The sequence below is a fragment of the Syngnathoides biaculeatus genome, chromosome 11 (genome assembly GCF_019802595.1).
Source record: "Syngnathoides biaculeatus isolate LvHL_M chromosome 11, ASM1980259v1, whole genome shotgun sequence".
Lineage (NCBI taxonomy): Eukaryota > Metazoa > Chordata > Actinopteri > Syngnathiformes > Syngnathidae > Syngnathoides > Syngnathoides biaculeatus.
In genome coordinates, this window is record NC_084650.1 from 30496892 (window position 1) to 30522901 (window position 26010).

Below are 26010 nucleotides of genomic sequence, written 5' to 3' on the forward strand. Positions count from 1 at the left end.
CGTCGCCAAAGTAAGTAGCTGCAGGGGTGCCGAGTGTGATCCGACAACTTCCACCTCTGTGTGGGAAGCTGGGGAAAAGGCTCGCTCATCAAAGGCTTTCCGGGTTGTGAAATCATTTTCAGCCACAACCGGGAGCGAAACGCCCATCAAACCCCAACAGAAATTCAACAAGAGGATCGGATATCGAAAGGGAGAGACTAAAATGCAAACCCGCCGCAAGAACATCCGTCCGCTGACCGCTCTCCGAATTCGGCCGCGCTCGGGCTCAACAAAATGCCGCGTCGCACAAACAAACAAAGGCACACAATGCGAGCGCACACCTGATCCCGCCGTGCACCGAGCGAGCCACCGACCGGGGACGTGTTGCCAAGTCGGCGGGCAAACGACAACAATCGAGGAAGACGCAGAGTGGCACGTGCAAGCACACAAAAACGCCGAATGCAAAACGTTTTCTGTAACGAAATATGATTGGTGTCGAAAATGGCACCATCAGTAAAGAAAGACAGCGTTTCCGTATTCAGCGCTTTATATCCCCATCCATCAAAAAGATTGAAATGGATCTTTGATGCTCATATTTATATCCGTGTAACTTCCGAGGAATAGTTTAGAGAAGATCCTTTCTTGTTCCGGCGAGGCTGCGCCCCACAAAGGCACAAAACAAAAGACGAGCGCAGCAATTTCAACCCAATCAAACGTCTTTGGAATCAACGATAACGACGAATCAACTTCACGTGCGTACGACCTAGAAAAAGTTCTTCTGGATGACGTGGTAGAAAATTACAAAAGGTTTACAAACTCCTGGAACACTGCAGAGCAACGCGCCGTTATGTTTTAATCAAATACTTTGGAGGAGAATTTCATCTCCAATTTCATTCCAATTATTGCCATATTCCACCTGTTGTGTACGTTCATCACTTGTGAGCGACGGTACGTCAAGCCGGCGATGGTCTCTTCTCACGGCTCGCCTTTGTTAAAATTTAACCCGCTGGCTGACTGGGGGGGAGGAGGGCGGAAGAAGAGCACGCGAGCAGCAAATAAGGATACACTCGCACGGACGCCAAAGACCCACAACAGAGGCACACTCATTCCCTGCAAGTCGGTCAGATGTGATAGTGAGCGACGGAGCGAAAGATCCAATACAGATGGAAAGTAAAGAACAAGATGGAACAGATGAGCGCTCAGAAAGCCCCACACACACCTGACGCGCGGCTGGCTGGCGATGGAAATGAGCGACATCGATTCAGCAGTGGAAATTGAGAACGTGAGCGGGCGCATCAGCCCGCTTTAACAAGCCCACTCCTCCACTCCAGTGCCGCACTTTCTACAACCAGAAGCAGTCACGTTCGGCTTGTCACTTCTCCACAAGCAATCGTTCTTTTGCTGTCCTCCTATCGCTCCAATACTCTTTGACACGTCACTTTTTCATTTCTCGGCGTTCTGTCTGTCCTCATCTGTCGCCTGCCGGTCCAGCCATTTTCTTGCCCGACCGAGTGTGAGAAAGCAGGCGGCGCTCGCAGGCCCACGGCTGCTTAATTAACAATCAAGATGCAACGAGGACGGGCATTTGCATTGGGAAGGAGCGTCGCTCGCTAACCCCTCCAGCGTTCATCCCGTACCTGACCTCAACCTTGTTCATACTTCCAATGCAGTATTCACCCAAAACCAATTAGAACGTCAAAACAATTCCCACAATTTGATCGCCGCCAAACCTAATCAGCATGTCCAGACGGTTTCCCTCCTTCAGTCTTCAAGGCCCAAAACTTAAATTCCACTCCACCTAATCGGAAGCTGAGCAGCGAGCCTTAATCGGCATCTGCAAGCAAACAAGACGTGGCCAAAATGAGGCACATTGGGGAAGGAAAAAGCACCCTTGGCCATTACTGCGTATGCCGCATCACCACTGTAACGGCGCACGCACAAAGAGGCGCAAAAAGAAGGTAGCGATTTCCAGAGTGCCTGCGAGCTGAAGTTCTCCATGAAGGTGACTTTGGGACTGGCTGGAGTGGTCATTGCTAACACATAAAAAAAAAAAAAAAAAAAAAAAAACCCGTCTTTTTCTGCCTTATCCCTGCGTTGATGTCAAATTGTCTTGCCGCACTTTCACCCCCCCCCGCGACCCTCTGAACGTGATTACATTTCTGACATGAGCGAGGTGAATCAACAGCAAGAGGAATGCATGGAGGAATAAATGAGTGACTTGAGGAACAAATGACTGAATACAGGTTTTGCACTACTCGGGGGGGGGGGGGGGAGTAAAACAAATAAAAAAGACAAAAATCAGCATTTAATCCACAGCCTACATCCAAATAATTGCACTTGGACAGTTGATTGTCTCCTGCAGGGAAAGTTCAAGGTGGAATAAAACTCGATACACGTCACTCACTGTCAGGTTGATCTTTTTGCGGAGGATCTCACGTCCTCAGATGAGTGGCATTAGCCCCCACCGCCCCTTCTCTCTCCTCCCACACTGTTGCTGTGGTGATAAAATTAGCATTCCTTTCCTTCCTTCTCTCCCTCGACAGCTGGACAAGAGGTGAGGACCACAAGGACGTAAAAGAGGAGAGAGAGAGAGAGAGAGAATGAAAAGGAACGAAAAAGAAGACATTAATAAGGAGCGAGGGGAAAATATGGACTGAATGAAGCCAGAAATAAGTCAGCTGGGTTTGACTGACAGGTGAAGAAGACGAGGAAAAAGAAAGACGCAATGTGGGGGGGGGGGGGGCGTGACAGGATGTGTGTGGACTGTTGGAGAAAGTAAATGATGCGCAATTAGTGGGCGTAAACACGTTATCACTATGACGGCGCAAAGATTATTGCCATTCACTGTCCAGTTGCGTGATGAGCAACTTTCAAGACTACACAATGATTGTGTTGCTGAAAGAAAGGAAGCAAAAAGTGACAGTAAACATCATTAAGGCTTCGCGGAAACAAGAATCCACCCGCCCGCCGCTTAACCCACGTGGGCAGACACTCGCAAGTTTGCCTTTCTGCAGGTACTGTGGATGTACGCAACGTTGCGGGAAAGACAGCAGAGAGAAAAACACAGATAGGGAAAGAAACCAAAATGAAAAGAAAACCCTTTGACCTTTAAAAATAGAGAGTAACAAAAAAACTGAGAAATGAAAGAAGAGGAGGATGAGACAGCGGGAGGGATGTTGACCAAATCGGATTACGCTCAACAGAATGCGGCAAAAAAAAAAAAAAAAAAAAGTCAAAGGAAACAGGGAAGAGGAGTCGAGTTCTTCACGGAAGAGAGCTGGTGAGGAGATTAGGAAGGAGGAAGAGAGACACAAAGCGAGAGAATCTTTATCAGAAATCTGAAGAAAGGAATAATAAGGCTATCTGACAGCAAATGTCTGCTCACGGAGGGCAAATAAATGATGGAAGAGAACAGAGGGAGGGAGGGAGGGAGGGAGGGGTGCGTCAGTGGGGAGAAGAGAAGGACAAGTAGACCAGAGGGGACGCCCCCCCACCAGGAGAAAGGAAGGCTACATTTCTGATGCTCACATGGCAACAACACACACACACACACACACTGTACCAGATTTGCGCTCTGTTAGTCATTTCAAACTACTCTAAATTGCTCGAGGACTCGGCATCATTTGTTCAACTGTCGTTAGATCGGCTTTAGCACGTTCCTGGCAGCCATTCTTTGCTAAGTGACTCTCCGTCGTGTACTTTTATGCCCTAAAAGTCGGCTTTGTCACAACGATTGCGGCTTGTCGTACTGCAGCGGCTCCAACTACCGCAGACAAAATTCTAATTCCTTGTGCGTTTCTGACACCCTTGGCAAATAAAGATGATTCCGAGAGCCAGGACAAAAATATTCCCCAGATCCGGCCGGAGCAAAAGAGTCCGCAATATAACAGCTGTGAAAGTACACTAAAACGTGAAGTGGCGGTCTGAGAAATGATGACCTTCAGACAACCTTGACTGATGTTTCACTCATGCTGCCAAACTACCGCAATCATTTTTTGTCACTTTTTGTTTTAGTACATTCAATGGGAGTGCACAGAGGCGTCAGATGAGGAGTCTGGCAAAACTGACCGTTTTAACACTATTTGACAGCTGAAACCAGACGCTTACATAACTCTATATAAAAAAAGACGGACAGCAGAAGCTCAATTTAACAGATATTGGATGTAATGGACCAAAAAAAAAAAAAAAAAGTGTCCGCTGGTCACTCAACCACTGTTGCCAACGTCTGATTGTCCCAGAATTGCCCGCAGTAGTTTACCGGCGCTGTGGCACCATCCCTGGGAAGGGGCTCGGTTCGCCCACTGAATACTACAATCTGCAATGGAAGGAAGGAAATGAGCTACAATACTAACCTAGCGATGCACACCTATGACTGGTCGCCAATGCAATCATGCCCGGGACAATCAGAACAGCTATCTTTATCGATATCACGCCACGCGTCGCTTTATGACACGCTGCATACTTGTCACAATACGGCATACGACTGGATTATCCTTCGAGCATGCGGAAATATTTTGCCAACGGACTTTCAAAATATGAAAGCCCGTCATCGATTGTGAAAAAGACAGACTGAAAGAATTCATTCTTTGGAGCCTTCTTGGAGAACTCCACTAAAACGACGTAACAAGGTGACAGCGGGTGGTTTTTTTGTCGCAGAGAAAAACACGTGCAGGGTTGCCATTTGGATCATTCATGCTCATCAGTTTGGATAACCCTTCTGAAACGGGTCCGTGGTTCACAAGAGGGTTTTGGGTACCGCTGGACGGTTCTGTCAAACTCTCACCGACGCTATCAATTCATTGACTTTGGATCTACATTCATGATGTGATCGTCCACTACAAAATGGCCTCTCAACACGACCACATTATTTTCAAAACCTTAGACAACGGCAACATTGCACAGACGACTGTAAAGTAAAACCGAAAAGTCACGTGTCCAAGAGTTCTTTTACAACTGTGACCTATCTGGCCAGTGTTAAAAAGGCCAAGCGAAAACATGCTAATTGGCTGTCATGTGCATTAAGTTAGGGCAGCTTGAGCAGTGGGAATCTTAACCAGGAAAGAAAAGTTGAATTCATTTAAAGTCAAGCAAAGGTCAGCAGGGTGATGATTTTTATTGAAAGGCAGAAGCTGCGGATGGTGCATCATATGAAAGTCAACTAATTAAAGACGCGATGCCTAAATTACGAGAAATTACAGGTGCTGCAATTATCACTATTGGCACAATTGGCTGAAAATTTATGTTGGGCAGTTTTGTTTGAATACGGTGAGGTTGTCGTCCATATGCCGCAGATCTGGGCAGTTTAGAACATTGGCCGACGTGAGGCTTGGTCGGGCAAATTCTACGCGGACAACTGCCGAGGTGTCCTCCGGTCCTGACGTTGGCGGACACAAATGTTCATTCGCTCGAGCAATGTTTGTTAAAGCTCAAAGTATTTTCGAGATGTCAAACTGCCTTTGTCAGAAGCACTCTTATTGGTTTTATTTTGGTTAGGTTGCCACCTCCCATTTCATTTTCTGTTCTTGCACCAAAAAAAAAAAAAAAAAAAAATCAGAAACTTAGCAACTTTTGTCTTTCACCGGTGTCGAGCATTTATTTGTTTTATTTTTTTTTTTACAGACGACGACTGCTGCGCAAAACTTGTGATCACAAAGTAATGATTTGTGTTTCAACATTTCACACGAAATTAGTGGTTGATTTAACACTGCCCCCAAAAATGTGACACATGATACTACAGAATGAATCCTCAGATAAGTCTGGTTTCTGACTAATATGGGATCATTAACTTGCGCTTGTAGGAACAACCTATTCCAAATCTCATTGATCTGAATGGTTGATTTAGTTTTGAAAGTCAAGCAAATTGCAGCGTGACTTTCCTGGCGAGATGGATTGAAGCCAAGCTTTTTGAAAAGGTCAAAGCGAGGCAGAGGTTATTCTTCTCCTTAAAAATGCTGCAAGTGCATTTTCTCATTAACAGGTTCCAGCAACACAACATCATGTCCCCAATAAAGGACAATCACTCGCTCTCCAACTCCATTTCTCTCTCTCTCTCTCTCTCTCTCGACACACTCGGTGAGTTAGGGCGGGAGATCTATAAAAATGTCATTGGGTCCGTTTTGCTCCTGAAAGCAAATCCAAGCAGGCCAACAACAATACACAGAGTGCAGTTGGAGGAAGGGCACCGGAGATGATGATGTTGTGTAGAAAGCGCAGGTAAACATCTTTTGTCTTCAGAACTCAAGAACTTTTTTTGCACCTCCTCCTACTCTCACCCGTTCAACCATTTTTTTCCCCCCTTTCACTCTCCTTAAATCCTCCCCACTCTCGCTTTCTTCCTCCATATCTTTGTCACGTCCCATCCCTCACATGTGCAATTATTATTCTCTCTCTCTCTCTCTCTCTCTCTCTCTCGCAGTCATCAGGCCAACCCCACAGCATTCTTTTCTCTCCATATCCCTCTCATTTCCACTACGGCACTCAACGCGAGCTAATAGCCTCCCCTCCTTTGTTCTTGGTGAACAGCGGGGAACGACGGCGGAGTGAGGCTCGTCATTGTGGCAAGAGAGAGGAGAGGCAGAGGGGCTGGTGGGAGGGAGACAAAGAAGAAAGGCAATAAGAGAAAGAGCAGGCAGGCATCGAGGGGATGCTGCTTGTTAGCCGGTCGGCACTCGCTAATTACACTTGTTTCTGTGCACACTGCAATTAAACCCTGATGCACACAAGTAGAAAAGAGCACTTTCTCCGCAAGATCAGACCGAGTGGAGGCGGCGGGGAAGCCGAACAATGAGAGGGAAAGCAACAGCACGTCAATGTTTCTCTTCGGTCGACTTCACTAACTTGAAAGAAAAACCACAAAAACCTTTGAAAGATTAACACTGAATACGTGTTGACCAACTGTGGAGTCAACAGCCGTGATCATCGCGGCAGTATTTCCAGAGCGCCCGGGTGCAAACTATGTCGTCGCCCTCAAAAAGGTGCCACGCAACAAAAGCCCGTTGAATCATTTGAAGGAGAAAAACCCAAGTCAAGAGTGAAAACGCCATCGCTTCAACGTTTGCAGGCTGGTCGCTGCAAAGTCATCGGACCAAGGCACCAATCCGTCGTCTCATCTTTTGTTGACGCCAAGTTGCAAGCAGCAGTGATGTTCACACCAGCTGTGGTGTCATACAGTACTTGAAAATTGCAACACTTCTATTGAAAGGAAATATTCATTACCAGCTTTGGATATCGCTTTCTTGCAAAAACACAAAAGACTAAAGTAGTTCACGGTATTGTTTTGTATTTTTCATCCTGTTGACAAAAAAATTGATTTACTTTTCCATATTCATCTTTTAATTCACGTCAGATAAGAATAAAATGAATGAATTGTCTTTAGTTTTCAGTCCAGATGCTTTAAAACAAAGATTGTCCGTTTGTCAGTGAATCCTCTCAAGTCAAAAGAGACGAAAGTCGCACGAATATTCGCAGAGTTTCACCTTTAAGCTTAGTATTCCACAAAATGGTGGGATCTCATTTGACCTTAGTAGAGAGCAGCGTTTTATTTATTTTGCTGTCCAATTGGCAATGTTTTTGTGTGTGTGTGTGTGTGTATGACATGGAACGTATACTCTACAGTATCAAAGGAATTGTGATGGCAGCAGTTTGACCGTTTGAAATCTGATAACGCTTGGAAGTCGTCTGACGTCCCAGAACAGATTGGTTGTAACAAAGGTTGTACTTGATGCAAGATGGGGAGATCTTGACGAACCTTTACAATTTGTTCGTGATGTACATTAGGATTAGGAGACCCATTGGAAGCCATCGACAACACCAACAAGTATTCGCATGATGAGTACGATGTCAATTTCTCCAGATTAAGGCATAACTTCAAGGTTGACACAAATCCATTGAGAGAAGGCAACAAAGAAAACAAGTGTTGTGCTGTACGACGGACGGCAAGAGAAAAAGAGGAGTCAGCGCACGCTCTCCGGAATAAGTTCCTCCTTCCCCGCCTGCTTTATCCTTCCCCCTCGCCTTAACAGTGTGTTCCATTAACACACATATCAGAGGAACTTGTATTCCACGGGATGTGCCTGTCTACTGTATTATTCATGCAGTTTAATGCTTGGCCAGAGCGTGTGCACGTGGGACTCGAGGGGGGAAGAAACTCGGGGAAGAGCAGCGACGTCTGGCAACACGTGCGAAGAACACGTCGGACGCCGGACGCCGGCGCCCAGCCGAGCAAAGGGCAGCGGAACGCGCGCAAAACCCGCAACGGGAACACGGAAAACGGACAACAGACCACGCACGGGGGCTGCCAATGAGCGAGAAGAGCAATAAAAGGATTGCCGTTCAACAGCCAAACTTGTCCCGTTTCACTTTCATAGCCTCAGTCCGTTTTCATAATGCATTAAAACCAAAGCTGAGAAGCGAGGGAGACACGGAGCACGGAGGAGAAAGACAAGCGTGCGTGCCAACGTAGAAAGACAGAACGAGAAAATGAAAGAGAAGAGCCATCCTCAAAGTAACCCAAAGCTTCTGGATGTGGGAGGCAGCGAGGAAACAAGATAAGGATGAAGGGAGTGGAGGAGGAAGAAGAAAGGGAAGCTTGTCTCCGAGGCCAGATATGCGAATAGAAAAGGAAGCAGCCGTGGATAAAAGAAGATGGGATGCACTGATAAATAAATAAACTACAAGAGATAGAAGGGAGGATGATTTACGCAAACCGTGTGCCTGTGTCATGAAAGCGTGCAAGTTCCTTTGTGCACGCGCACGTGCCTTTGGCATCGTGTTTGTGTGCGTGTGGGTCAGTGTTACAAAACGGGGCACAAGCGCCAGCAGGCTGCCGAGCGTTTGAGGCCAAACTGCCTGGAGGAAGACGTGCCCTTGTTAGTCGCTCTTTTTTGTTACACTTTACTCCCCGACAACGTCGACGCAGTCATACGGTTCACGTGCAAAGTCACACAGCGTGCCGGACCGACTGAAATTCCACAGCTCCGTCTTATCACGGCATTCATCTCGCGATACGTTAATTATTCTCACGATACTGCAGGAATGCTGACGGTCCAGGTGGGGTGAAGAGGCAAAAGGGCGCAAGACACAAAAGACCCGCAACAGATCGCTTTTTCTTGCTTCATTGGGCTTTGGCAGTTTGTGAAACGACCCGTATGAAGCTAAATATATTTCATGAGAAAAAAACGACCAAGAAAAGATTGAAAATTTAATAAAAAAAAAAAAAAAAAACATCACTGCACTACTAAACTTTGTGCATGAGTGGAGGCTATTTTTTTTTTTTTTTTTTTAAATTGAAATTATTTTAAGAAATCATGAGATTAAAAAGAGACTAAATAATCGTACTGTGCAGCGTAATATTTTTTCTGGCCGGCAGCACATTTGCAGAGACCACAAAACCCAGTCCACGCCACATCCCGTGTTTGAATATCCGACGACTCATTTTTTAGGATCTGAGAAAAAAAGAAAACTGTCGAATAAGGACTGAAGAGTCCTCGGAGAGAAAGTGGGCTGAACTTTTGCACATGCTGGATGGAGAAAGGGCTGCCAGCAGTGCCAAGAGGGAAGCGGGGGAAGGAGAAGAGAGGAAAACGAAGACACTGCGGGCCAGGCTAGCGGCTAACAAAGAAAATAGAACTACAGCGAGATGGATAATCTTCTCCATGTGTGGCGCTAGACCCACAAGAAAACGGTTTTGTAGCTCATTATGGGGGGAAAATGGAGGACAGGCAGCTCGGTTTATTTGCGTCTTTAGAGGCCTGATGAGCCAAAGAGAAAGAAATCAGCGAGCGCTCCATGAGCCACATACTGAAAATGTCAATCAACCATGAATAAAAACTCAAATATCACCACGCCTGACTGAGCATGGGCAGACTACAACATAAAAAGTGTTTCAGCTCGATGAATTGCTGTCGTTTCTCATGCATTTCTCACACATTTTAATAGTCCTCCGTAATGTCACAGCGGCTTTATGTCAAACGGCTTCACCGCTAACTTTCTGACCGCTTTCTTCTTAAAAATAGCAACGTAACTTTGCCTTTCCCAGAGCATATTGTTTGTTTGTTGTTTTTTTTTTTTTTTTTTTTTTTAAGTGGAAGATGTGCTTGACGTCCTAAAATGTACGTGGTAGCAACCGATACGATACAGGTTTCTTTGGAAATGAGCTTCCAACTAGAGCTGTCACTACTGAATCTTTTTCGAATCTACTAACCTGTAAATATTTTATTGGGTCATGGCGTATGAAAAAGAAATGCACTCTCTTTTCTTTTCTTTTTAAATCACCAACAAGCACTGGGCTCACCTCTGATGCCGGGCCTGGAGGTGGGACTGGAAGGGCCGGGCGGGCCTGCGCCTATGGGGCATGTGGGGCCCCCCCCTTTGCATGGGCTCACCCCCTGTGGGAGGGGCCGTCGGGGGGGTCAGGTGCAGTGTGAGCCGAGCGGTGGCCGAAGGGCGGAACCTTGGCGATCCGATCCCCGCCTACGGAAGTTGGCTGAACGAGGGACGTGGAAAGTCACCTTTCTGGCAGGGAAGGAGCCCAAGCTGGTGTGTGAGGTTGACAAGTTCCAAGTCAAGATAGTTGAGCTCGCCTTGGGCTCTGGTACGGGTTGCCCACGGTGAGGGACGCTGACCTTATTGCCCCCCCCCCCGGCTCAGCGACTATATGTTGGGGTTCACCCCAGTGGACGAACGGGTAGCCTCTCTTCGCCTCCTGTTGCGGGGTACGGGGTCCCGCCTTTGCGCCAAAAAACAGTGCACCGTACCCACCCTTTTTGGAGTCCTTACAGGAAGTGCCAAAGAGCACCCCGTTGAGGAATCAATAGTTCTGCTGGGGTCCTTCAATGCTCACAGTTGGCTTCATCAAGCCGCTCGCTGGAGCGGTTCGCAGCAAAGTGCGAAACCGCTGGGATGAGACTCAGCACCTTCAAATCGGACACCAGGGTCCTCGGTCTGAAAAGGGTGGCGTGCTCTCTCCAGGTCCAGGATGAAATCCTGCCACAAGGGGAGCAATCTAAGTATCTCGGGGGCTCGTTCACGAGAACGGAGCGGGAGGTTCGAGGTCGACAGGCGGTTGGGTGCAGCGTCTGCAGTGAGTGAACTAAAGGCCGGACGCTGTTTTTGGTGTGCTGGACTTCTGGATGATACAGCGTGTGTGTGACGTCATGATTCCATGGGATAATACCAACCATCTCTCTCTCTCTCTCGAAAAATTCCAAATATTATTCCCTTTTTGTAACTTCATCTCCATTCACAACCTTCGCATCAGCACAAACGAGCCGAGCAGCGAAAGCAAAAGCGTGACTTACTTGAAAGCACCATTCCAAGGCCAAAAGGAAGCCACTCTCTTTGTTCTGCCTCATCCAGCAAAGTGTTTCAAATCCATTTCAAGCAGTTCTGCTAGCACTTGACTATGAAAAAAAATGGACGAGCAGAGAGGTGCGCAGGCCTCACGTCGTTTTGAAAGCATGGCAGAGTTTTTCAAATTTCTCCCATTCTCTCCCTAGAAAAGCTCGGCAGACATTTTCAGTTTTTAATATGTTGGGATTGCGGGTTAGGGTTAGCATAAAAGATGAAAAGTAAACGTTTAAATTCATGCTCCAGCGGGAATGACATCAAAGTGCAGTGAAAAAAAAAAAAAAAAAAAACCAACTCAGTGTTGTGTACGGCTCATTTTCAGAAGGGCATAACAACATATGGCAATTCTACAAACACACTTAAATCACAATCATCCTCATTTCTCCCTACCACAGCCCAATCAAATGCATCGAAATGTGTCAAACATCCAAACAGCCTTTCATGTACACTGAATTGCACCTCAATCATGATGTCTCCACGTTTGCTCCTAGGGTGGAGAAAATGTATGAAACCGTTGACTTGAGACAAATATTTCCTCTTCCTCCGCCTTCTCTGAGGTAGGGCAAAAATCCAGCTAGCTTAGAAGTCGCTTCTTTGGAAAAAGAGGCACCACGGCAGTCGCAAAAGTCGCTGACTATCGTGAGCACATAGTGAGCCAAGTTGGCGACGCTCGGCCCTGCTGTTTGCTGCCTTCTTCTCGTTAGTGGAAGCAGTTCGCGTCAGCGCATGAGAATGGCTAAATTCGATTGAATTTTGTTCTATTAAACAGGTCATAAAAATCTACACGGAAACATAAAAAAAAAAAAAAAACATGTCAGGTATAAACAGGCTACATTGTGAAAAATGTGAAATATTTTAACCATCTTAAAAATAGTTTTCAAATAAATACAACGTGGCACCATTTGCAGCTCATGTCAGAACGCATTCTCACCTCCGACCAAAAATTGCTCACGGCCCGTTTGGGGGAAGCGTGGGAATTTCAGAGCCGCTATTATTATTTTTGCATTACAATGCAGCTATTGTGGGATGATATACAAAGTGGGGGGGGGGGGCAATGTCAAAATTGGGAAATGGATTTTACTTAGAAAGCGCTTTATCTAGTAAGCCGTCGCTGTCCAAAGTGCTTTTCAAAGCCGCACGTTCTCACTCACACACACTCCAACAATGATAAGAAAATGGAATCAGAAACGGCTCTTTTCAGTCATCCATGTATGTTAAATAGCTTCAAATATTTAAAGACATTTTCCATTGTCCTTGTCTTGATATTTTCCAATAAATACATTCTAGATGACCATGACACACAACTTTGCTTTACATTAACCTGCGTGCAATTCGACGCCTCAACAAAATCATCACAAAACATCACATTCCCGATCTGAGGCCGGACCAAAATAACGTGTCCATTTATGGCAATATTCTGACTCACTTTTTGCTTTTAGTCAAAATTAAATGAACAGAGCAATAAAGAGCAGAGCAACCAAATGTTCAAAAACAAACAAAAATAAAACCGCATTGGCTTCGGCACTCCCGCGACCTGGTGAGGATAAGCGGCTCAGAGGATGGTTGGATAATAAAACGCTGCGATACTATCGATATATATCGACACTGTGGCATGAGAGAAAAATGCAATATGCTGCAATATTCTGCAAGTACAGCTTCCACCAAAGCAATCACCTTCCGCCAGCGCGCTCACCGGAATTGGTTTGCAGCCACTTCCTCCAATTCCGCAAAATGTAATCGAAAACGAAGGGTCCAGTCGCACGGAGGCCAATCAATAGTGTGATCTTATTTCGATTAGCTCCGCAACACTGGTTAAAGTACAAGAAAAAGAACAGAGGCTAAGCAGATTTAAAAAGCAATAAAGTCTGACAAACGCTGGAAATGACTTTTCATTCTTGTCAATAAAGTTTTGCCCACTCTCAAACACGCGTTTGTGAACGAACACATCGCGCACAAATAACATTACACTCCTTAATTCCTAATTAATCCTTCTAAACTGGATTACGGCACAGAGCATGACAAGGCCACGATTCACCGGGATGACTCTGCGTGCATGGGGTTCTTTTTTTTTTTTTTTAGCGTTTGGTCTCGCAAGGCTCGCCTGTCTTCACTAACATGATTTTGGAAAATGAAAGCTGACACACACACACACACACACACACACACACACACACACACACACACACACACACACACACACACGTGGAGAACTCTAACGGGACAAAATGACTTGTTCAGCAACAACCGCTCAGATTCACACCAATACCTCCGAGTCTGAAGAGTCCCCAAAACCTCATTGTGGATGTCAAGAAGTGCACTTTTAAGACTTAACGCTTAGTCACAACACCCAAAGCTTCGTCCTGTGAATTTTCTTTGTTAAGATGCATAGCGAACAGGTTCTACGGACACAAAAACCGACCTCGTGAGTTTTGCAATGGACACATGCAAATGTTCAGCGAGTAAACAGACGGCTGCGACAAAAAAAAAAAAAAAAACTACTGAGAATTACACCGCAGCCTCCGGAGTTCAGCAAGAACGAGATCAAGTTAGTTTTGGCCAGGACACTTCAGAATTCAAGAGAAAGTCAAGTGGCGATCTCATCGGAGGTCCAAATAGACGACTTAATTATCGGTAACCTTCAACCATTTTTTTATTTATCTGCAGGTGTGTGTTGCTTGTATCAGTTCACTAATTAAATACATGTAAAACAATTTATTATTATTATTTTGTTTTATTACACAGGTTAAAAAAACAAAAAAAAAAAACAAAAATGGTGTCGCGCTCACTTCAAATGTCAAAATGTTTTTGTAGCTTGCGGTATCAAAAGCTAAAATGTAACAAAAGCCGTCCACCCATGTCTAGTAGTAGCGGACCTAGTAGTATAGTGTATACACTTGAATAGGAATAGGTTACAAAAATAATATGATGCACGGATATGGTCAAGAAGGGGGTTGCCACAAGGGGGGAATGGAATGAGTTGAAAATTAACACGCTGTCATGCACGCTTACGCCTGGTTGGAGCACCACAAGGCGTCTTGATGCCTTTAAGTGTCATGAAGTATTAAGCAGCCAATCTCTGAGGAGTCCCACAGGCTCAGAGTGTCTGCGTGTGTTTGTTGACTGGAAAACCTTACAGTAGCCGGAGAGCGCAGTGCATATCGTCAAGCTCTTAAGACAATAAAAGCACAACGACAGAAGAGGTCAGAAAGCAAGACAGAGAAACATCGAACAGCGGGGAAAAGGATTTGTCCACCATGGCTGCAGTGCCCTACATGTGGTTTAACGATACCAAACAAAGACACCGACTGTTGTGCACCTTTTTTTAGTTATCACAAGTCAACTATACACCAATCTTATCAACTGATATTTGGCATTTTCTCTTGATCGGCTTTAATGTCACAATTCCTCGATCCGATCACTGCTACCCAAAAGACATTTACTGCGGATCAGCATCATGTACAGTATATTTCAATCCAGAGGCCAGTTTATTTTTCTGCCTTGTCTCGCGTCTTTTCACAATCGTACTGTGACCACCGAGGACGCGATAGAAAAAGAAAAAAAAAAAGTCGAGGCTGTGAGGCAGACACCGCGTCTGAGACAGAAAACGGAATGCGTGGATCAGACCAAAAGACAAATGTGCTCTTCCATACTACTGCAAGAAAATCTTGTATTTTGGTACCACTGAATCCCGTCTTTTTCACCCACAGTCGTTTTTTTTTTTTTTTTTAATCTAGGCAACTCAAATGCGACAGGATACACTCGTTACCATCCCGTGGACATCAAGTGTGGATCGCGCCGACTGTCTTTTGGCGTGCTGTCAAATCATGCTTTCAAGTTCCAGTGTGGGTGAACTCATTCAAGTACAATAAAGTAAGCTGGCACCCATTATTTCTGTCATGGCGCAATGAATATTGAACACGTCCAGACAGTCAGAGAAAATCTACCCTTAAAAGACATCAGACCGTTGAACAATCTAATGGAATAATCTGACCGTCAGATGTTTGCCGCTTGGTCGGGAAGGTGAAGTACTGGCACAAAAACTGGGCGATTGTCTTTATGCGTGTACCAAGTCTTAGGCACAGCCAAGCAGTATAGCACATGCCTTCCACACTAATAATAATGAAAAAAAACGCTGATCAATATTACTGCACTTTGTTACTTTGGATGCAACGCGTGTAGAGAAACGACCAGTTCCACTGTTTCCCCCCCCCAACCAAACCAAAAATACTCTGCTAAACTTGACTGTCATTAGTGACGCTTTGTCGCCCCGTTGAACTGCTATCCACTCCCACAGTTCCAAACTTGTAACTTCTTTCCCAGGATGACAAATTAGCGGAGCCCGTCTTCCACTCGTGGTCCCCGACGGCCCGCTACCGTCACCCTGCCTCGCCAGTCTCAGTTTCACCCTACATTTAATCCGCTAGGTGCGGTGAGGAGCACTTGGGGAACTGACAAGATGAAGATGAAGGAAGGGCAGACTGAGTAAAAAGGCTGAGAAATGGCCTTGCATTATTGAAGGGACAGAGTGAAGTTTTACAGGCAGAAACGTGAAAGCATGTTTAGGGACAACCTTTTCCCTTCAGCCTCCTCACCTACGTCTTTTTCCCTTCATTACATGCCCACCCCTTTCTCCACGAGGCTTGCCACATTTCTTATTCAGAGGGGAGGTTAAAAATTCAAAGCTGAAGGGAGAAGGCAGAGATGCGTGGGGAGAAACGCTACCTGAATCTGGTCGAAATACCAGAATGTCTGTAGGGGGTTGTCTGAAGTATTAATCCTGAGAGCGCCCTGCTTTGATTATGCATGCACGTGTGTGGCGAGAGGTGGGTGGTGATTGCGGCGGGGGAGTGCCGTGATGACCGGGGGAGGGAGACGAACGGGGGGGGGGGGGGGGGGGGCGCCCACAAGTGCCCGACGCGCGCAGGATAGTGAAAAATTAAGGCGCCTTCTGGGCAAAGCAGAACTCACATCACACGGAACACGACATATGCAGATACCGCGTAATAGAACAAGGCTTTTGTAGCCAAATCCACCCACCCGGGCTGTCACGGATGCAGCAAAAGTGTACTCATAACGTGCGTTCGAGCACATCACATCAACAACTCCAGCTCGGGCCTGGTAAATTCCCGGCAGGTAGAAGGCAGCGGTTTACGGGGCGCAAAGTGGAAAACGTGTAAACGCCACCAGGGCGACTGTGTTTGCACTGCGGCTACAAAGCTGGGAAATACGCGGCACTTTACCCACACTGGTAACAACAAAAACACATTCATAGAGAATGAAAACCACTGAGAACTGATCTAAGATTACCGTTAACCCGTCACCACGACACCGCCAGCAGACATTCTGCAACTGGATACATTTTTGCCTTTTTTTTTTTTTTTAAAATACCCCAAATCCCCATCAGTCAAGCGTAGAGATAAGCAATCGGTCACGTTTGAAAAATGTACGGGTGTGGTCAGTCATGCCCGCAGATAAAGTTGCGGGTGTGATTAGGGATGGAATCTTAAGACCTTAAAATAATTTATTGGATTAATATAAATTCAATTAAATTAAAACTCGACGTATTGGCCAAGCGACGGGGTGTTTTTTGCGTCTTTATTTTCCGGGGGGGCCTTTCGACGTAAATGCGCCGGCAGTACGTGAAGCAGCTCTGAACATCCACTTTCGGCCTCACGTCCGTACATCCTCAGTACGGTTAACTTGCATTCCCTGTTTCCGGGTGATGACTAGTATTTTTGGAGCAGGCTTTTTAGTTAGCAGCATTTATGAAATAAAAACGTAAATTAATGTCAAGAGTGCACAAAATAAGCGACGTCTTTCAATCTCTAGTTTTTCTACACGCGTGATTTTTCGTGCTCGACTGTGCAGATTTGCCAGCTCGGAGGCGCGCGAGCGTGATCGCGCTCGTCAAATGTGAGTGACTGGATAAGAGAAGTGAGATGAGTAGATGTGGACACATGAAAGACAAAAGCACGTGAGGGTTAATGCTTTCATCTTGAAGTTGTTGCTGTTAAAAGCTCCATTTTCCATTTTTTATTTTTCAGGTATCAGTGAAATCAAAGTCAAATCAAAGACAGTACGTGTGCGTGCGGAGCATAACAGACTTACAAATCAGTAACTAATATTATGCCACCAAGTCAACGCAATACTGTGTGAAAATACACATTTCATTGAAGTGGAATTTAGTAGCAGTTGGATTTATTCGCATGAGTATCTTGACATCCGCAGAGTGCTTGGATGACGTTGGCTGCGTTTCCAGTGGCTGACGTTTTTGGAGAGGGGAAAAGGCATCATGCAACGAACAACTTTCAAGCTGCAAACTAACTGCAATGTAGCAAGGTTTCAAGTGCCGCTTCTTGAAGAGTTCAACTGTCAAAGGAGGCGAGGGACGCGTTTGCTGGCTCTGGCAAAATGTCCTCCACTTCTGAGTGCACAATCTCCTCCTCCGTGGGGAGGTCTGAATTGGACGCGCGAGCGTTCTGCGCCAGGAATCCGATAGGTGTGGCATTTATGAACAAAGGGACAAGGTCGAAGCTTCGGCATCTCGGATGCACGTTCATCACTCTTCCTAACCGCAGCTGTGCTGAGATACCAGCCGAGCACGAAAACAGAGCAGCGTCGAAGCTTTTGTGACATTTGCCCCTTGTAATAAATCGGCAGCAAGAACGACGGAGGCCTGTCGGGAAGGTGACACCCGGCCGCGGCCGCCTGGACGGGAAAGCTTTCTTACTAATCTTAGCTTGGACTTTTCTTCCTTTGGTACGCCGTTCATTTCTAAATGAGGCAACACACCTACCTTGACGAACACTCAATGTCTCAGATGCAAGCGGAGCAAACACACAAAAAAAAAAAACATTCGCACATAATAAAAACAGAGTGGGAGGAATAAGAATACGTCGCTATGACCAAAAAGAGCGCAATGTGAAAGAGGAGTGGGTGGAAGGAGTGGAGGTATGTATACGTACATCTCTCTTTTCAGACTCACATCCTTGCAATGCTTTTTAATAGCCTCAAGATTGAACAATTCATCGGTAACAAGATTTTGTGCTTCCCAGTCTTTCCCTTAAATGTAACACATACACGCAGATCTAATAAGAATACTCACACAAGCTCGTAGGAGCTGCTCAGCCGTCAGATCATCGAATACATCGAAACGACGGATTCAAAAAGGGCGACCGGCTGTCGAGGAAACGGGCCTGTTCCAATTCCAAAATGGGAGCATCTCCAAGCAGGACGGTTTCAAACATGGTTTATTTGCATGTCTGGACGAGAATCACTTGGACAAAAGTGGACGTTTTTATGCGTCTGCTTCCATGTGGACACGCATAGGCGGGCTTGCGCTCGCATACGCCAGCAGGCGCCTGTGTGGGCACGCAGATACGTTTCAACCTTCTAAGTCTCGGTGAATTGGTGGTGCTTTGTCGTTCGCGTAGAGATTGTGAACGAGAGAACGACTGCGACAGCACCGATACACGTCAAGGCTTAGAGATCGTGCAAAGCCAGCCTAAGAAGCCTCTACTGATTGGGGGCGGGGGGCGGCCTCAGCGTTCTACTGTACTGTACTTGGGATTTAAACTTCCGCACAAATGTACACGCAAACCCACGCTGTGCCCTACAAATCAATCAACCTTTCATTCCCCCTAATGCCTTCAATTGAAAATGCATTCATCACATTTCAGTGCAAATACCCAAGAAGAGAAGTCAAAAATTGAGCTCCATTCTGCGCAACAGAGGGAGGAATAAATAGAGGACGTGCAGAATTCCACACTTTTTTTTTTGTTTGTTTAATGGCGCATTTTCGATTCTGTTGATTCCCTTTTCTACATCAAGGGTTTCAAACTCATTTTTGTCGCAGGCCACATTGTAGTTACAGTTTCCCCCAGAGGGCTGTTATGACTTTGTGAAACCATAACAATTTTTAACGGCCTCATCATATTTACACGTGAAATTTATTAACTAATTTTGGAATCGGAAACGGAAGTGTAATGGGTTTTTCAGCTGTTAGTGATGTTTGGTGACGAAAATGCTTGCGATATCTCAACATTATTTACGATATGACGGTGAAATTTTGATATGGAATTGAACAAATATCATGGAGGTTGATATACATGATTTGTGAATTTTTAGTGTCTCTCGACTGTTACCTTGAGACAAAGAGAACAATGGAAAAGTACTGAACAGCAGTCGTGGCTGGGCTGGCTGGCCGTTGGGTCGAAAACTGAAAACTGCGGGTCCATAAGGGGTGGGGGGGGGGTGGGGGGTCGTGGTTTATGCAGATCTCTGGCCTCCGATTGGTCGGTGACGCGGATTGCGCAATTTCTACGGAGGGGTCAATTCCAGCAAATGGAAACAAACCATTCCTTGGTGACAGTTTTCTTGAAATCTTTCATTAGCGGGGATGGTTTTACTTTGGCTTTACCGACGAAGCCCTTGAGCCCATTAACCGACAGAGTCAACAAAGGTCATTCATTATTTTGGGCAGAAGCCGTAATGAGCTCCTAATAATAATGAGCAACCCAGGGCTCGGCCTTTAATATGCTGCACCTCTCATCTCTCATCTCTTTGAAGCGATTGGTCAACGCCAGCCGCGAGAATCCCCCGACAAGCGTGCGCAGCTGCAATCAAAGCGGGGCCCTTATTGATCAATTACCGCCTCATTAATGTGGAAAATGAATTGGACGTATCGAACGGGAAAAGCGAGCACACCGATGGCTACCAGGAACAAAACGGCTTTCTTTAGAAAAGTGGGAGATCAAAGGGCTTCTTCTAATTGTTTTGCAAATGCGGCTAAGCTGAAGCGCCCACTCTGCTCAGCAAAGCGCACAAACACGTGGACGCCTTCCAAGGCTAAACATTACACCCGTCTGTAATAAACCTGTTTGGGTTGCACAGGGACATGATATGTTACAGGATTACATTACACTATATGATGTCGTTATTGCCCGTGAAACGACACCGGATAAACCCCGCAAGTCGGGCAGGGAGATTCTACCACTGTAGAAAAACTAGGTCACGATACTACAACAGATCACCGAAATATTGTAATTAAGACGGAGACAGGGAGGAAGAAAGGAGCATACAGGCTGGAGAATTGGGATATGAAAATGATCATCCCATTATAAGGATTAATAATCGTATATGCTCCTGGCCCTTTTTCTCTTCTCTTCTTTCCCTCTGCAGAGTCAAATTAATCACCAATGTGTTGCAGCCCAGCCTTCTCCTTGTTCTCTATTTTCCTCTCTCACCATCTCCTTTCTCTGCTATCTGATGTTCAGGCTTCAAAAGCCAACAACCGTCCGACACACAACACGCAAGAAAGAACTGCATGTTTCAGTTCTCCATTAACATTCTCATCCCAGGAAAAAAAGGAAGTGCTGTATTCCGTTTAAATGTGAAGACGAGTTTATTCCAAATGGTGTAAACTGGGCTCGTGGTCGCCACATACAGTCTCGCGAGGCGTCTGCATCCACCCACAAAGTGCACAAGAAAATATCGTTGCGCAAACTTGCACAATGTCGCACAGAGAAGCAACCTGCATGTAGCCGGCAATTAAGTCTGAGAATGTTTTAGACCACCCGCTTTTTTTGTTTGTCACTTTAAAAACATGGAACAAAAGTTTGCCGACAATGCGTGAGCTCCATCTTCGAATGAGCGAGAAAACAGCGAGAGACGATCCGGGAGCGTGTGCACGTAAAGTCGGCGGCGGCAAAATGATGAGACAAATGAAGAGGTCAACCAACGAGATTCCACGCATAACTTGGGTTTGCTGATGGATTCTATCTCGATATCGAGAGAAAAATGAGAGTTCCACACAAACACGAGATAGTGCAGCCTTTGTGCCACCGAGTAGAGTAAGTGACGCAAACCCGACTCAAGAGGTCCTCAACATTTTGCTCTTGTTCCGGGGAAAGAATCCCAACAGATCGGATGAGAAATCCGAGATACCCTTGGCCTTTCCCGGCAAATATACACCCGCTACGCGCTACGTCGGTCAAGGACGCCGCGATGATGGCAGTGAACGTGACTGCCGCCGTGCTATCGCTGCCCTTCCAAAACATTCAAAGTTGAATAACCGTGCACTGTGCACGCGTGCTCTGCGTGGGGGCGCGTGCTTGCTTGGCTGCTGACGGAAAGAACGAAGGGTCAGTAAGGGTGAGCGATGGCTTGGTGTAGCGTCTGTCTGTCTGTCTGTCTGCCTGCCTGCCTGCCTGCCTGCCTCCCTGCCTGCCTGCCTGCCTTTGCAGCATAATGAGGAAACGGAGGCGCAAGAGCAATGAAAGAATCAAGAGCTGGCTTCCCAAAGGTCAGGAGAGGAGGAGGAGGAGGAGGTCAGGAAACTACATTTAAGTAAGAGGAGATACGAGGAGCACACGGTCACTCTGCATAACTGCAGCTCTTTGCTTAGAGGCCCACACAAACGTATACAAAATCGAGAGCGGAGGTTGAATCCCATTTGCACCCGGAGCACATGCTACATACACAAGACGCTTACAAAAGAGTCTTTTTCAAAGGCTAACGCACAAATTCAGAACGTAACAAGACGTATAGACGCGCAAGGCCTTGTCCGTCTCTTCCCTTCAGAGATCTCAATAGCGTTCAAATGATGCACTATTGACATCGACGTTCCATCAGAAAGAAAACTCAATGAACCCGAAAGTCCAACTGTGGGTATAATTTAATTCTTAGTTCCAACAAAAGATCCACTTTTCTGACCTCACAGATTGTAAAATGCCAGTGTTGTGAACGCACACACTCAAAGAGACAGGCGGGAGCTTATGAAAAGGCCACAGTGTCTTTATAGTCAGCTCTCAGAAAAGGTTATTAGCCATCATCTGGAATAGGCGGCTGTCTTGGCCCATAAAAAAAAAAAAAAAAAAAAAAATGGAAGTGGCGCTATATGGGTCACGGGAAAGGGAGGGCGGGGGCCATCAAATTAAGGCGCGACGGAGAAACCTTCCGACTTGCAGGTGAACGCAGATCGGACGGCTGCCAACGGTGACATTTTAACAGACGTGTGTGCGGGCGCCCATTTGTTTATTCATAACACGTCCGTGACTACGTGCAGAGGAAGGTCAGACGAATGCAGACACAAACACCGTCTGCCTGCTCTCATTATGATATGAATATGGAGGAGCTTGAGCAGAAGCTCGGGTGACACCGGGACAAGGTGAGGGGATTGGACAGGTGTGCTCGGGTGAGCGGAGAGCCCTGCGTCAGCGCTTTGCACGTCCGCGGCCATCGGCGACCTTTTCCTTCTCTCTCTCTTTTCACCTGCGGTCGAGTCCTCCCTTTTCCCCCCGTGCCCCAAAATCTAGCAAATCTATCTGACCTAGCACAAGTCTTTGAGAGGATGACGCCACGTAACCGTACGCAGGCACGTGCGGGTGGGGGCCTTCCACGTGGACTAATGCGGGATGTTGTTTTGACAGCGTGTTTGGAACTCATGCAAATGCGTTGTGTGTCCTCTGAGCAGAGGAGAGGAGAAGAGTGAGAGAGTCGGAGAACACGAGCGGCTGGTTCGCACTCTCCTTACCTTTAGTAGCTGATGGAAGCAGAGCAGGAGATTTCAAATGGACGCATCGTGTCGGGATGAAAGAGCCAGGACCGAGCGTGAGGGGTGACAAAGCGGTGAAAAACATTACTGTCAATCATCACACTTCAACGATGGCAGTCAATGTGTAAAGCAGCCAGACAGACACCCACCCTTAGTCTGCGAGGAGAAGGCCAAGGTGAGTTTGGCAAAGAGCTCATTGTTTTCGTACTTCTCCTCTTTGGCAGAGGTCCAAAAACTAGTCTCGGAAAGGTCTTCGGGTCCAATCTGAAAGAGAAACTCGCATGTCAGAATACAGACGGGGCCAATGTCACATGGACACGAGACGACGTTTCTGGAAAAAAAAAAAAAAAAAAAAAAACTTGTTAGGGTTAGGGGGCTATGAGCAGTGAGGCTGTAATATTAAAACAGGCATTGGCAGAGGAAAGGGTGGGGGTGGGGGGGGGGTGTCTGCAAAAAAGACATTTTCTCTAATCTGTGCTGCCTGCACCGCAAAGTAGCTTTGGCTTCAGAGCTTCACTTAAACGTTGCCCCCCCCCCCCCCCCCCCCCGTTTTGCTCTTCGCTATTCTGGTCACAAGTTACAATTAACTTGGTATACGGGTCTGTCACCTTCTGAGGATTCTCATTAGGAAAAGGAGAGTGTGAAAGCACGTAGGAAATTTACAGATATCAGGCGTTTCATTATGGACAAAGCCTTAAGGGAAAGGGGAAGGGGAAGGGGAAGGGGGGACCAGGACACAAACGACAAGAGTCGTGGGCAGAGAAAGCGATACAGGGATGAGCAAAAGGATCTCGCAAAAAAGCAATAGCAGGGTGAGTCATAAAAAAAAAAAAAAGTTCATTTGAATAACAAAAGAACACCGTCCTTTCTAGCTGCGATTTAATTATCTTTCAGTGGAGCAGTTACGAGTAGACGGCTTATTAAAAAGCAATTTCTGTGACATCCTCGTCAAACACTCGCCAGACCGAGCGAGCGAGCGAGAGAGAGAGAGAAGCTAAACATTGATGAAGTCTGCCGAAGCCATTAAAAAGTAGCTGGAGGCGAAAGGAAGACAGAGGGCCATTTTGATGTTTGAACCATCGCAGATGAGAGCGAGGCGCAGAGCGTTGAGGACAGGCAGGAGATAGACGACGACGACTACATAGCGAGCGCACGCTTCAACCTCACCGTTCACACTCCGACACACGGCCGCACGCTACACCACACAAGTACCCTACTCTTCTTTTCCTTTCGCCTTGTCCCGTTTTTCCATCTAATACTGTCAAACCCTACACCGACACACAATCTGTTCAATCCAGAATGAATCAGACATTGTTTGCTGAAAAAAAAAAAAAAAAAGACCAAAAAAGTTAAGCGTTGAGCACGTTGCCACCGTTTTCACTGCTCTCTGGCTTTTACAAAAGTTGTTTTTGTAAGAAAATGTAACTAAACGGTACTGTGTTGTGCTCGCAAAACACAAAGTATGGATCAGAGATACAATTGCACCCTTTTACTGTATATCCGAATATGGTCAATACATCTCTTTTTCACAAAATAAAAACGGCTCTGCTTTCATTTATTGAGAGTGGAAATAAATGGTTTTTTTTGGGTGATTGCACATGATTAAATGATGTTTGTGCACAACAGTTGTACGCGAGCAATAGACGAAGGTACAATCCCAACTTTAACCTTCATTTTTTTGGGGGACAACCCAAGCAAGATGAGGCTCTTTGCTGAAAACTTTGATATGCGAAGGTTCCGCCTGACAGCGACAATATAAATACGCGATGTACGACGTGTGTTTGACCTTGCTCCAATTGGCCCTCTTCAGTTGGACTTCAGGCTTGTACTCCTTCTTGGGCCGGAGGCCGTAGGGCAGTTGAACTGGTGCGGGGGCTCCCCAGCCTCCCATGCCAAACGGTGGAGGTGGAGGCAGACCCGGACCGCCTGGTGGAGGAGGAGGAGGAGGAGGAGGGCCCATCCCCGGCAAGGGCGGAGGAGGCGGAGGGCCCGCCGTGCCCGGCAAGGGCGGGGGCGGCGGAGGGCCCGGCACGCCCGGCAAGGGCGGGGGCGGCGGAGGGCCCGGCACGCCCGGCAAAGGAGGGGGCGGCGGAGGGCCCGCCACGCCCGGCAAAGGAGGGGGCGGCGGAGGGCCCGCCACGCCCGGTAAGGGAGGCGGAGGAGGAGGCATACCGCTCTGCCCCGGAAGAGGTGGTGGCGGTGGTATGGTGGCATGGCCCGGCAGTGGTGGCGGCGGTGGAGGCAAGCCCCCATTCTGGCCAGGGACAGGAGGGGGCACGCCAGGTGATGGCACGGTAACTCTGACAACTTTAGTCTTGGCTTCTTCCAGATCTTTGGTTAGCGTTTCAATCTGAAGGAAAGAAAAAAAAAAAAAAATGCTATTTTTAAGATCACGTCTTCTTTATAATCCATTCAATTTGCCATGTCCAAATGATGGGCGTGGCAAGAAAGTGATTAGATCAGCGGGAAGGAAAGACAGCGTTGACATATAGCGGGATTAAAGTCCGGGCAGAACAGTGCGTTACTGGAGAGAGAGAGAGCCGGCGTACAAAAACGTAGCTCAGGATTATTCTCGCAAAGAAAGTGTGCAGGGGTAAAAAAAAAAAACCTGACAAAGCTGACAAACTATAATACTTTGATCCTAATGATATTGTGTCCTTATTACTTATCCACTAACTACAAACAATGTGAGTCTAAACTCCTGATAATTGGAATCTGTCTTGAAGACATTGGAATGTGGACGTCGTGTGGCAAAATGAAGGTTAAACTGAATTCAAGTGAGCGTTTATGAAAGTTAAGATCCTACGTTTGTTCACGTCCACACGACAGAACGTGCTCAAACGTGGCTTGATGAAGAGCGTTTGTTTTATCACACTTTGAAAAGATGACAGTCACAGACTTTGAGGGCCTAACGAAGCGGCAGACGAAGAGTTGGCCGCCGCTTCAAACACGGCGACGTGTGAATTTGAAGAAATCTGCGATGGGCAGCGTCTCAAACAGACAGAAAGGGAGCCATCTTAGTTTGAAAAGCCCGTCTGATGTTGATGCGTTGGACAACGCTGCGAGCATGTGTGCGTGTTTGGGCTTTTGAGTGGCAAGATGATGATGATGATGATGATTCTGCTGGCTCC

At 46.6% G+C, this 26010-nt stretch overlaps 2 protein-coding genes across 2 annotated transcripts in view; both read right to left on the reverse strand.

Annotated features, from left to right (window-relative positions):
- The window catches only part of LOC133508462 (protein diaphanous homolog 1), a 40008-nt gene extending 20495 nt beyond the window's left edge, over positions 1-19513 (reverse strand). Inside the window, exon 1 of the mRNA XM_061834549.1 lies at positions 19470-19513. The gene's annotated coding sequence lies outside the window, so the exon portion shown is untranslated. The remainder of the gene's footprint in view (positions 1-19469) is intronic.
- The window catches only part of LOC133509057 (protein diaphanous homolog 1), a 31438-nt gene continuing 23118 nt past the window's right edge, over positions 17691-26010 (reverse strand). The window contains exons 17-19 of the mRNA XM_061835698.1: positions 24666-25229; positions 23029-23143; positions 17691-17782 (exon numbers count right to left, since the gene is read on the reverse strand). Of these exons, the coding sequence (XP_061691682.1) occupies positions 17691-17782; positions 23029-23143; positions 24666-25229 (771 nt within the window). The remainder of the gene's footprint in view (positions 17783-23028; positions 23144-24665; positions 25230-26010) is intronic.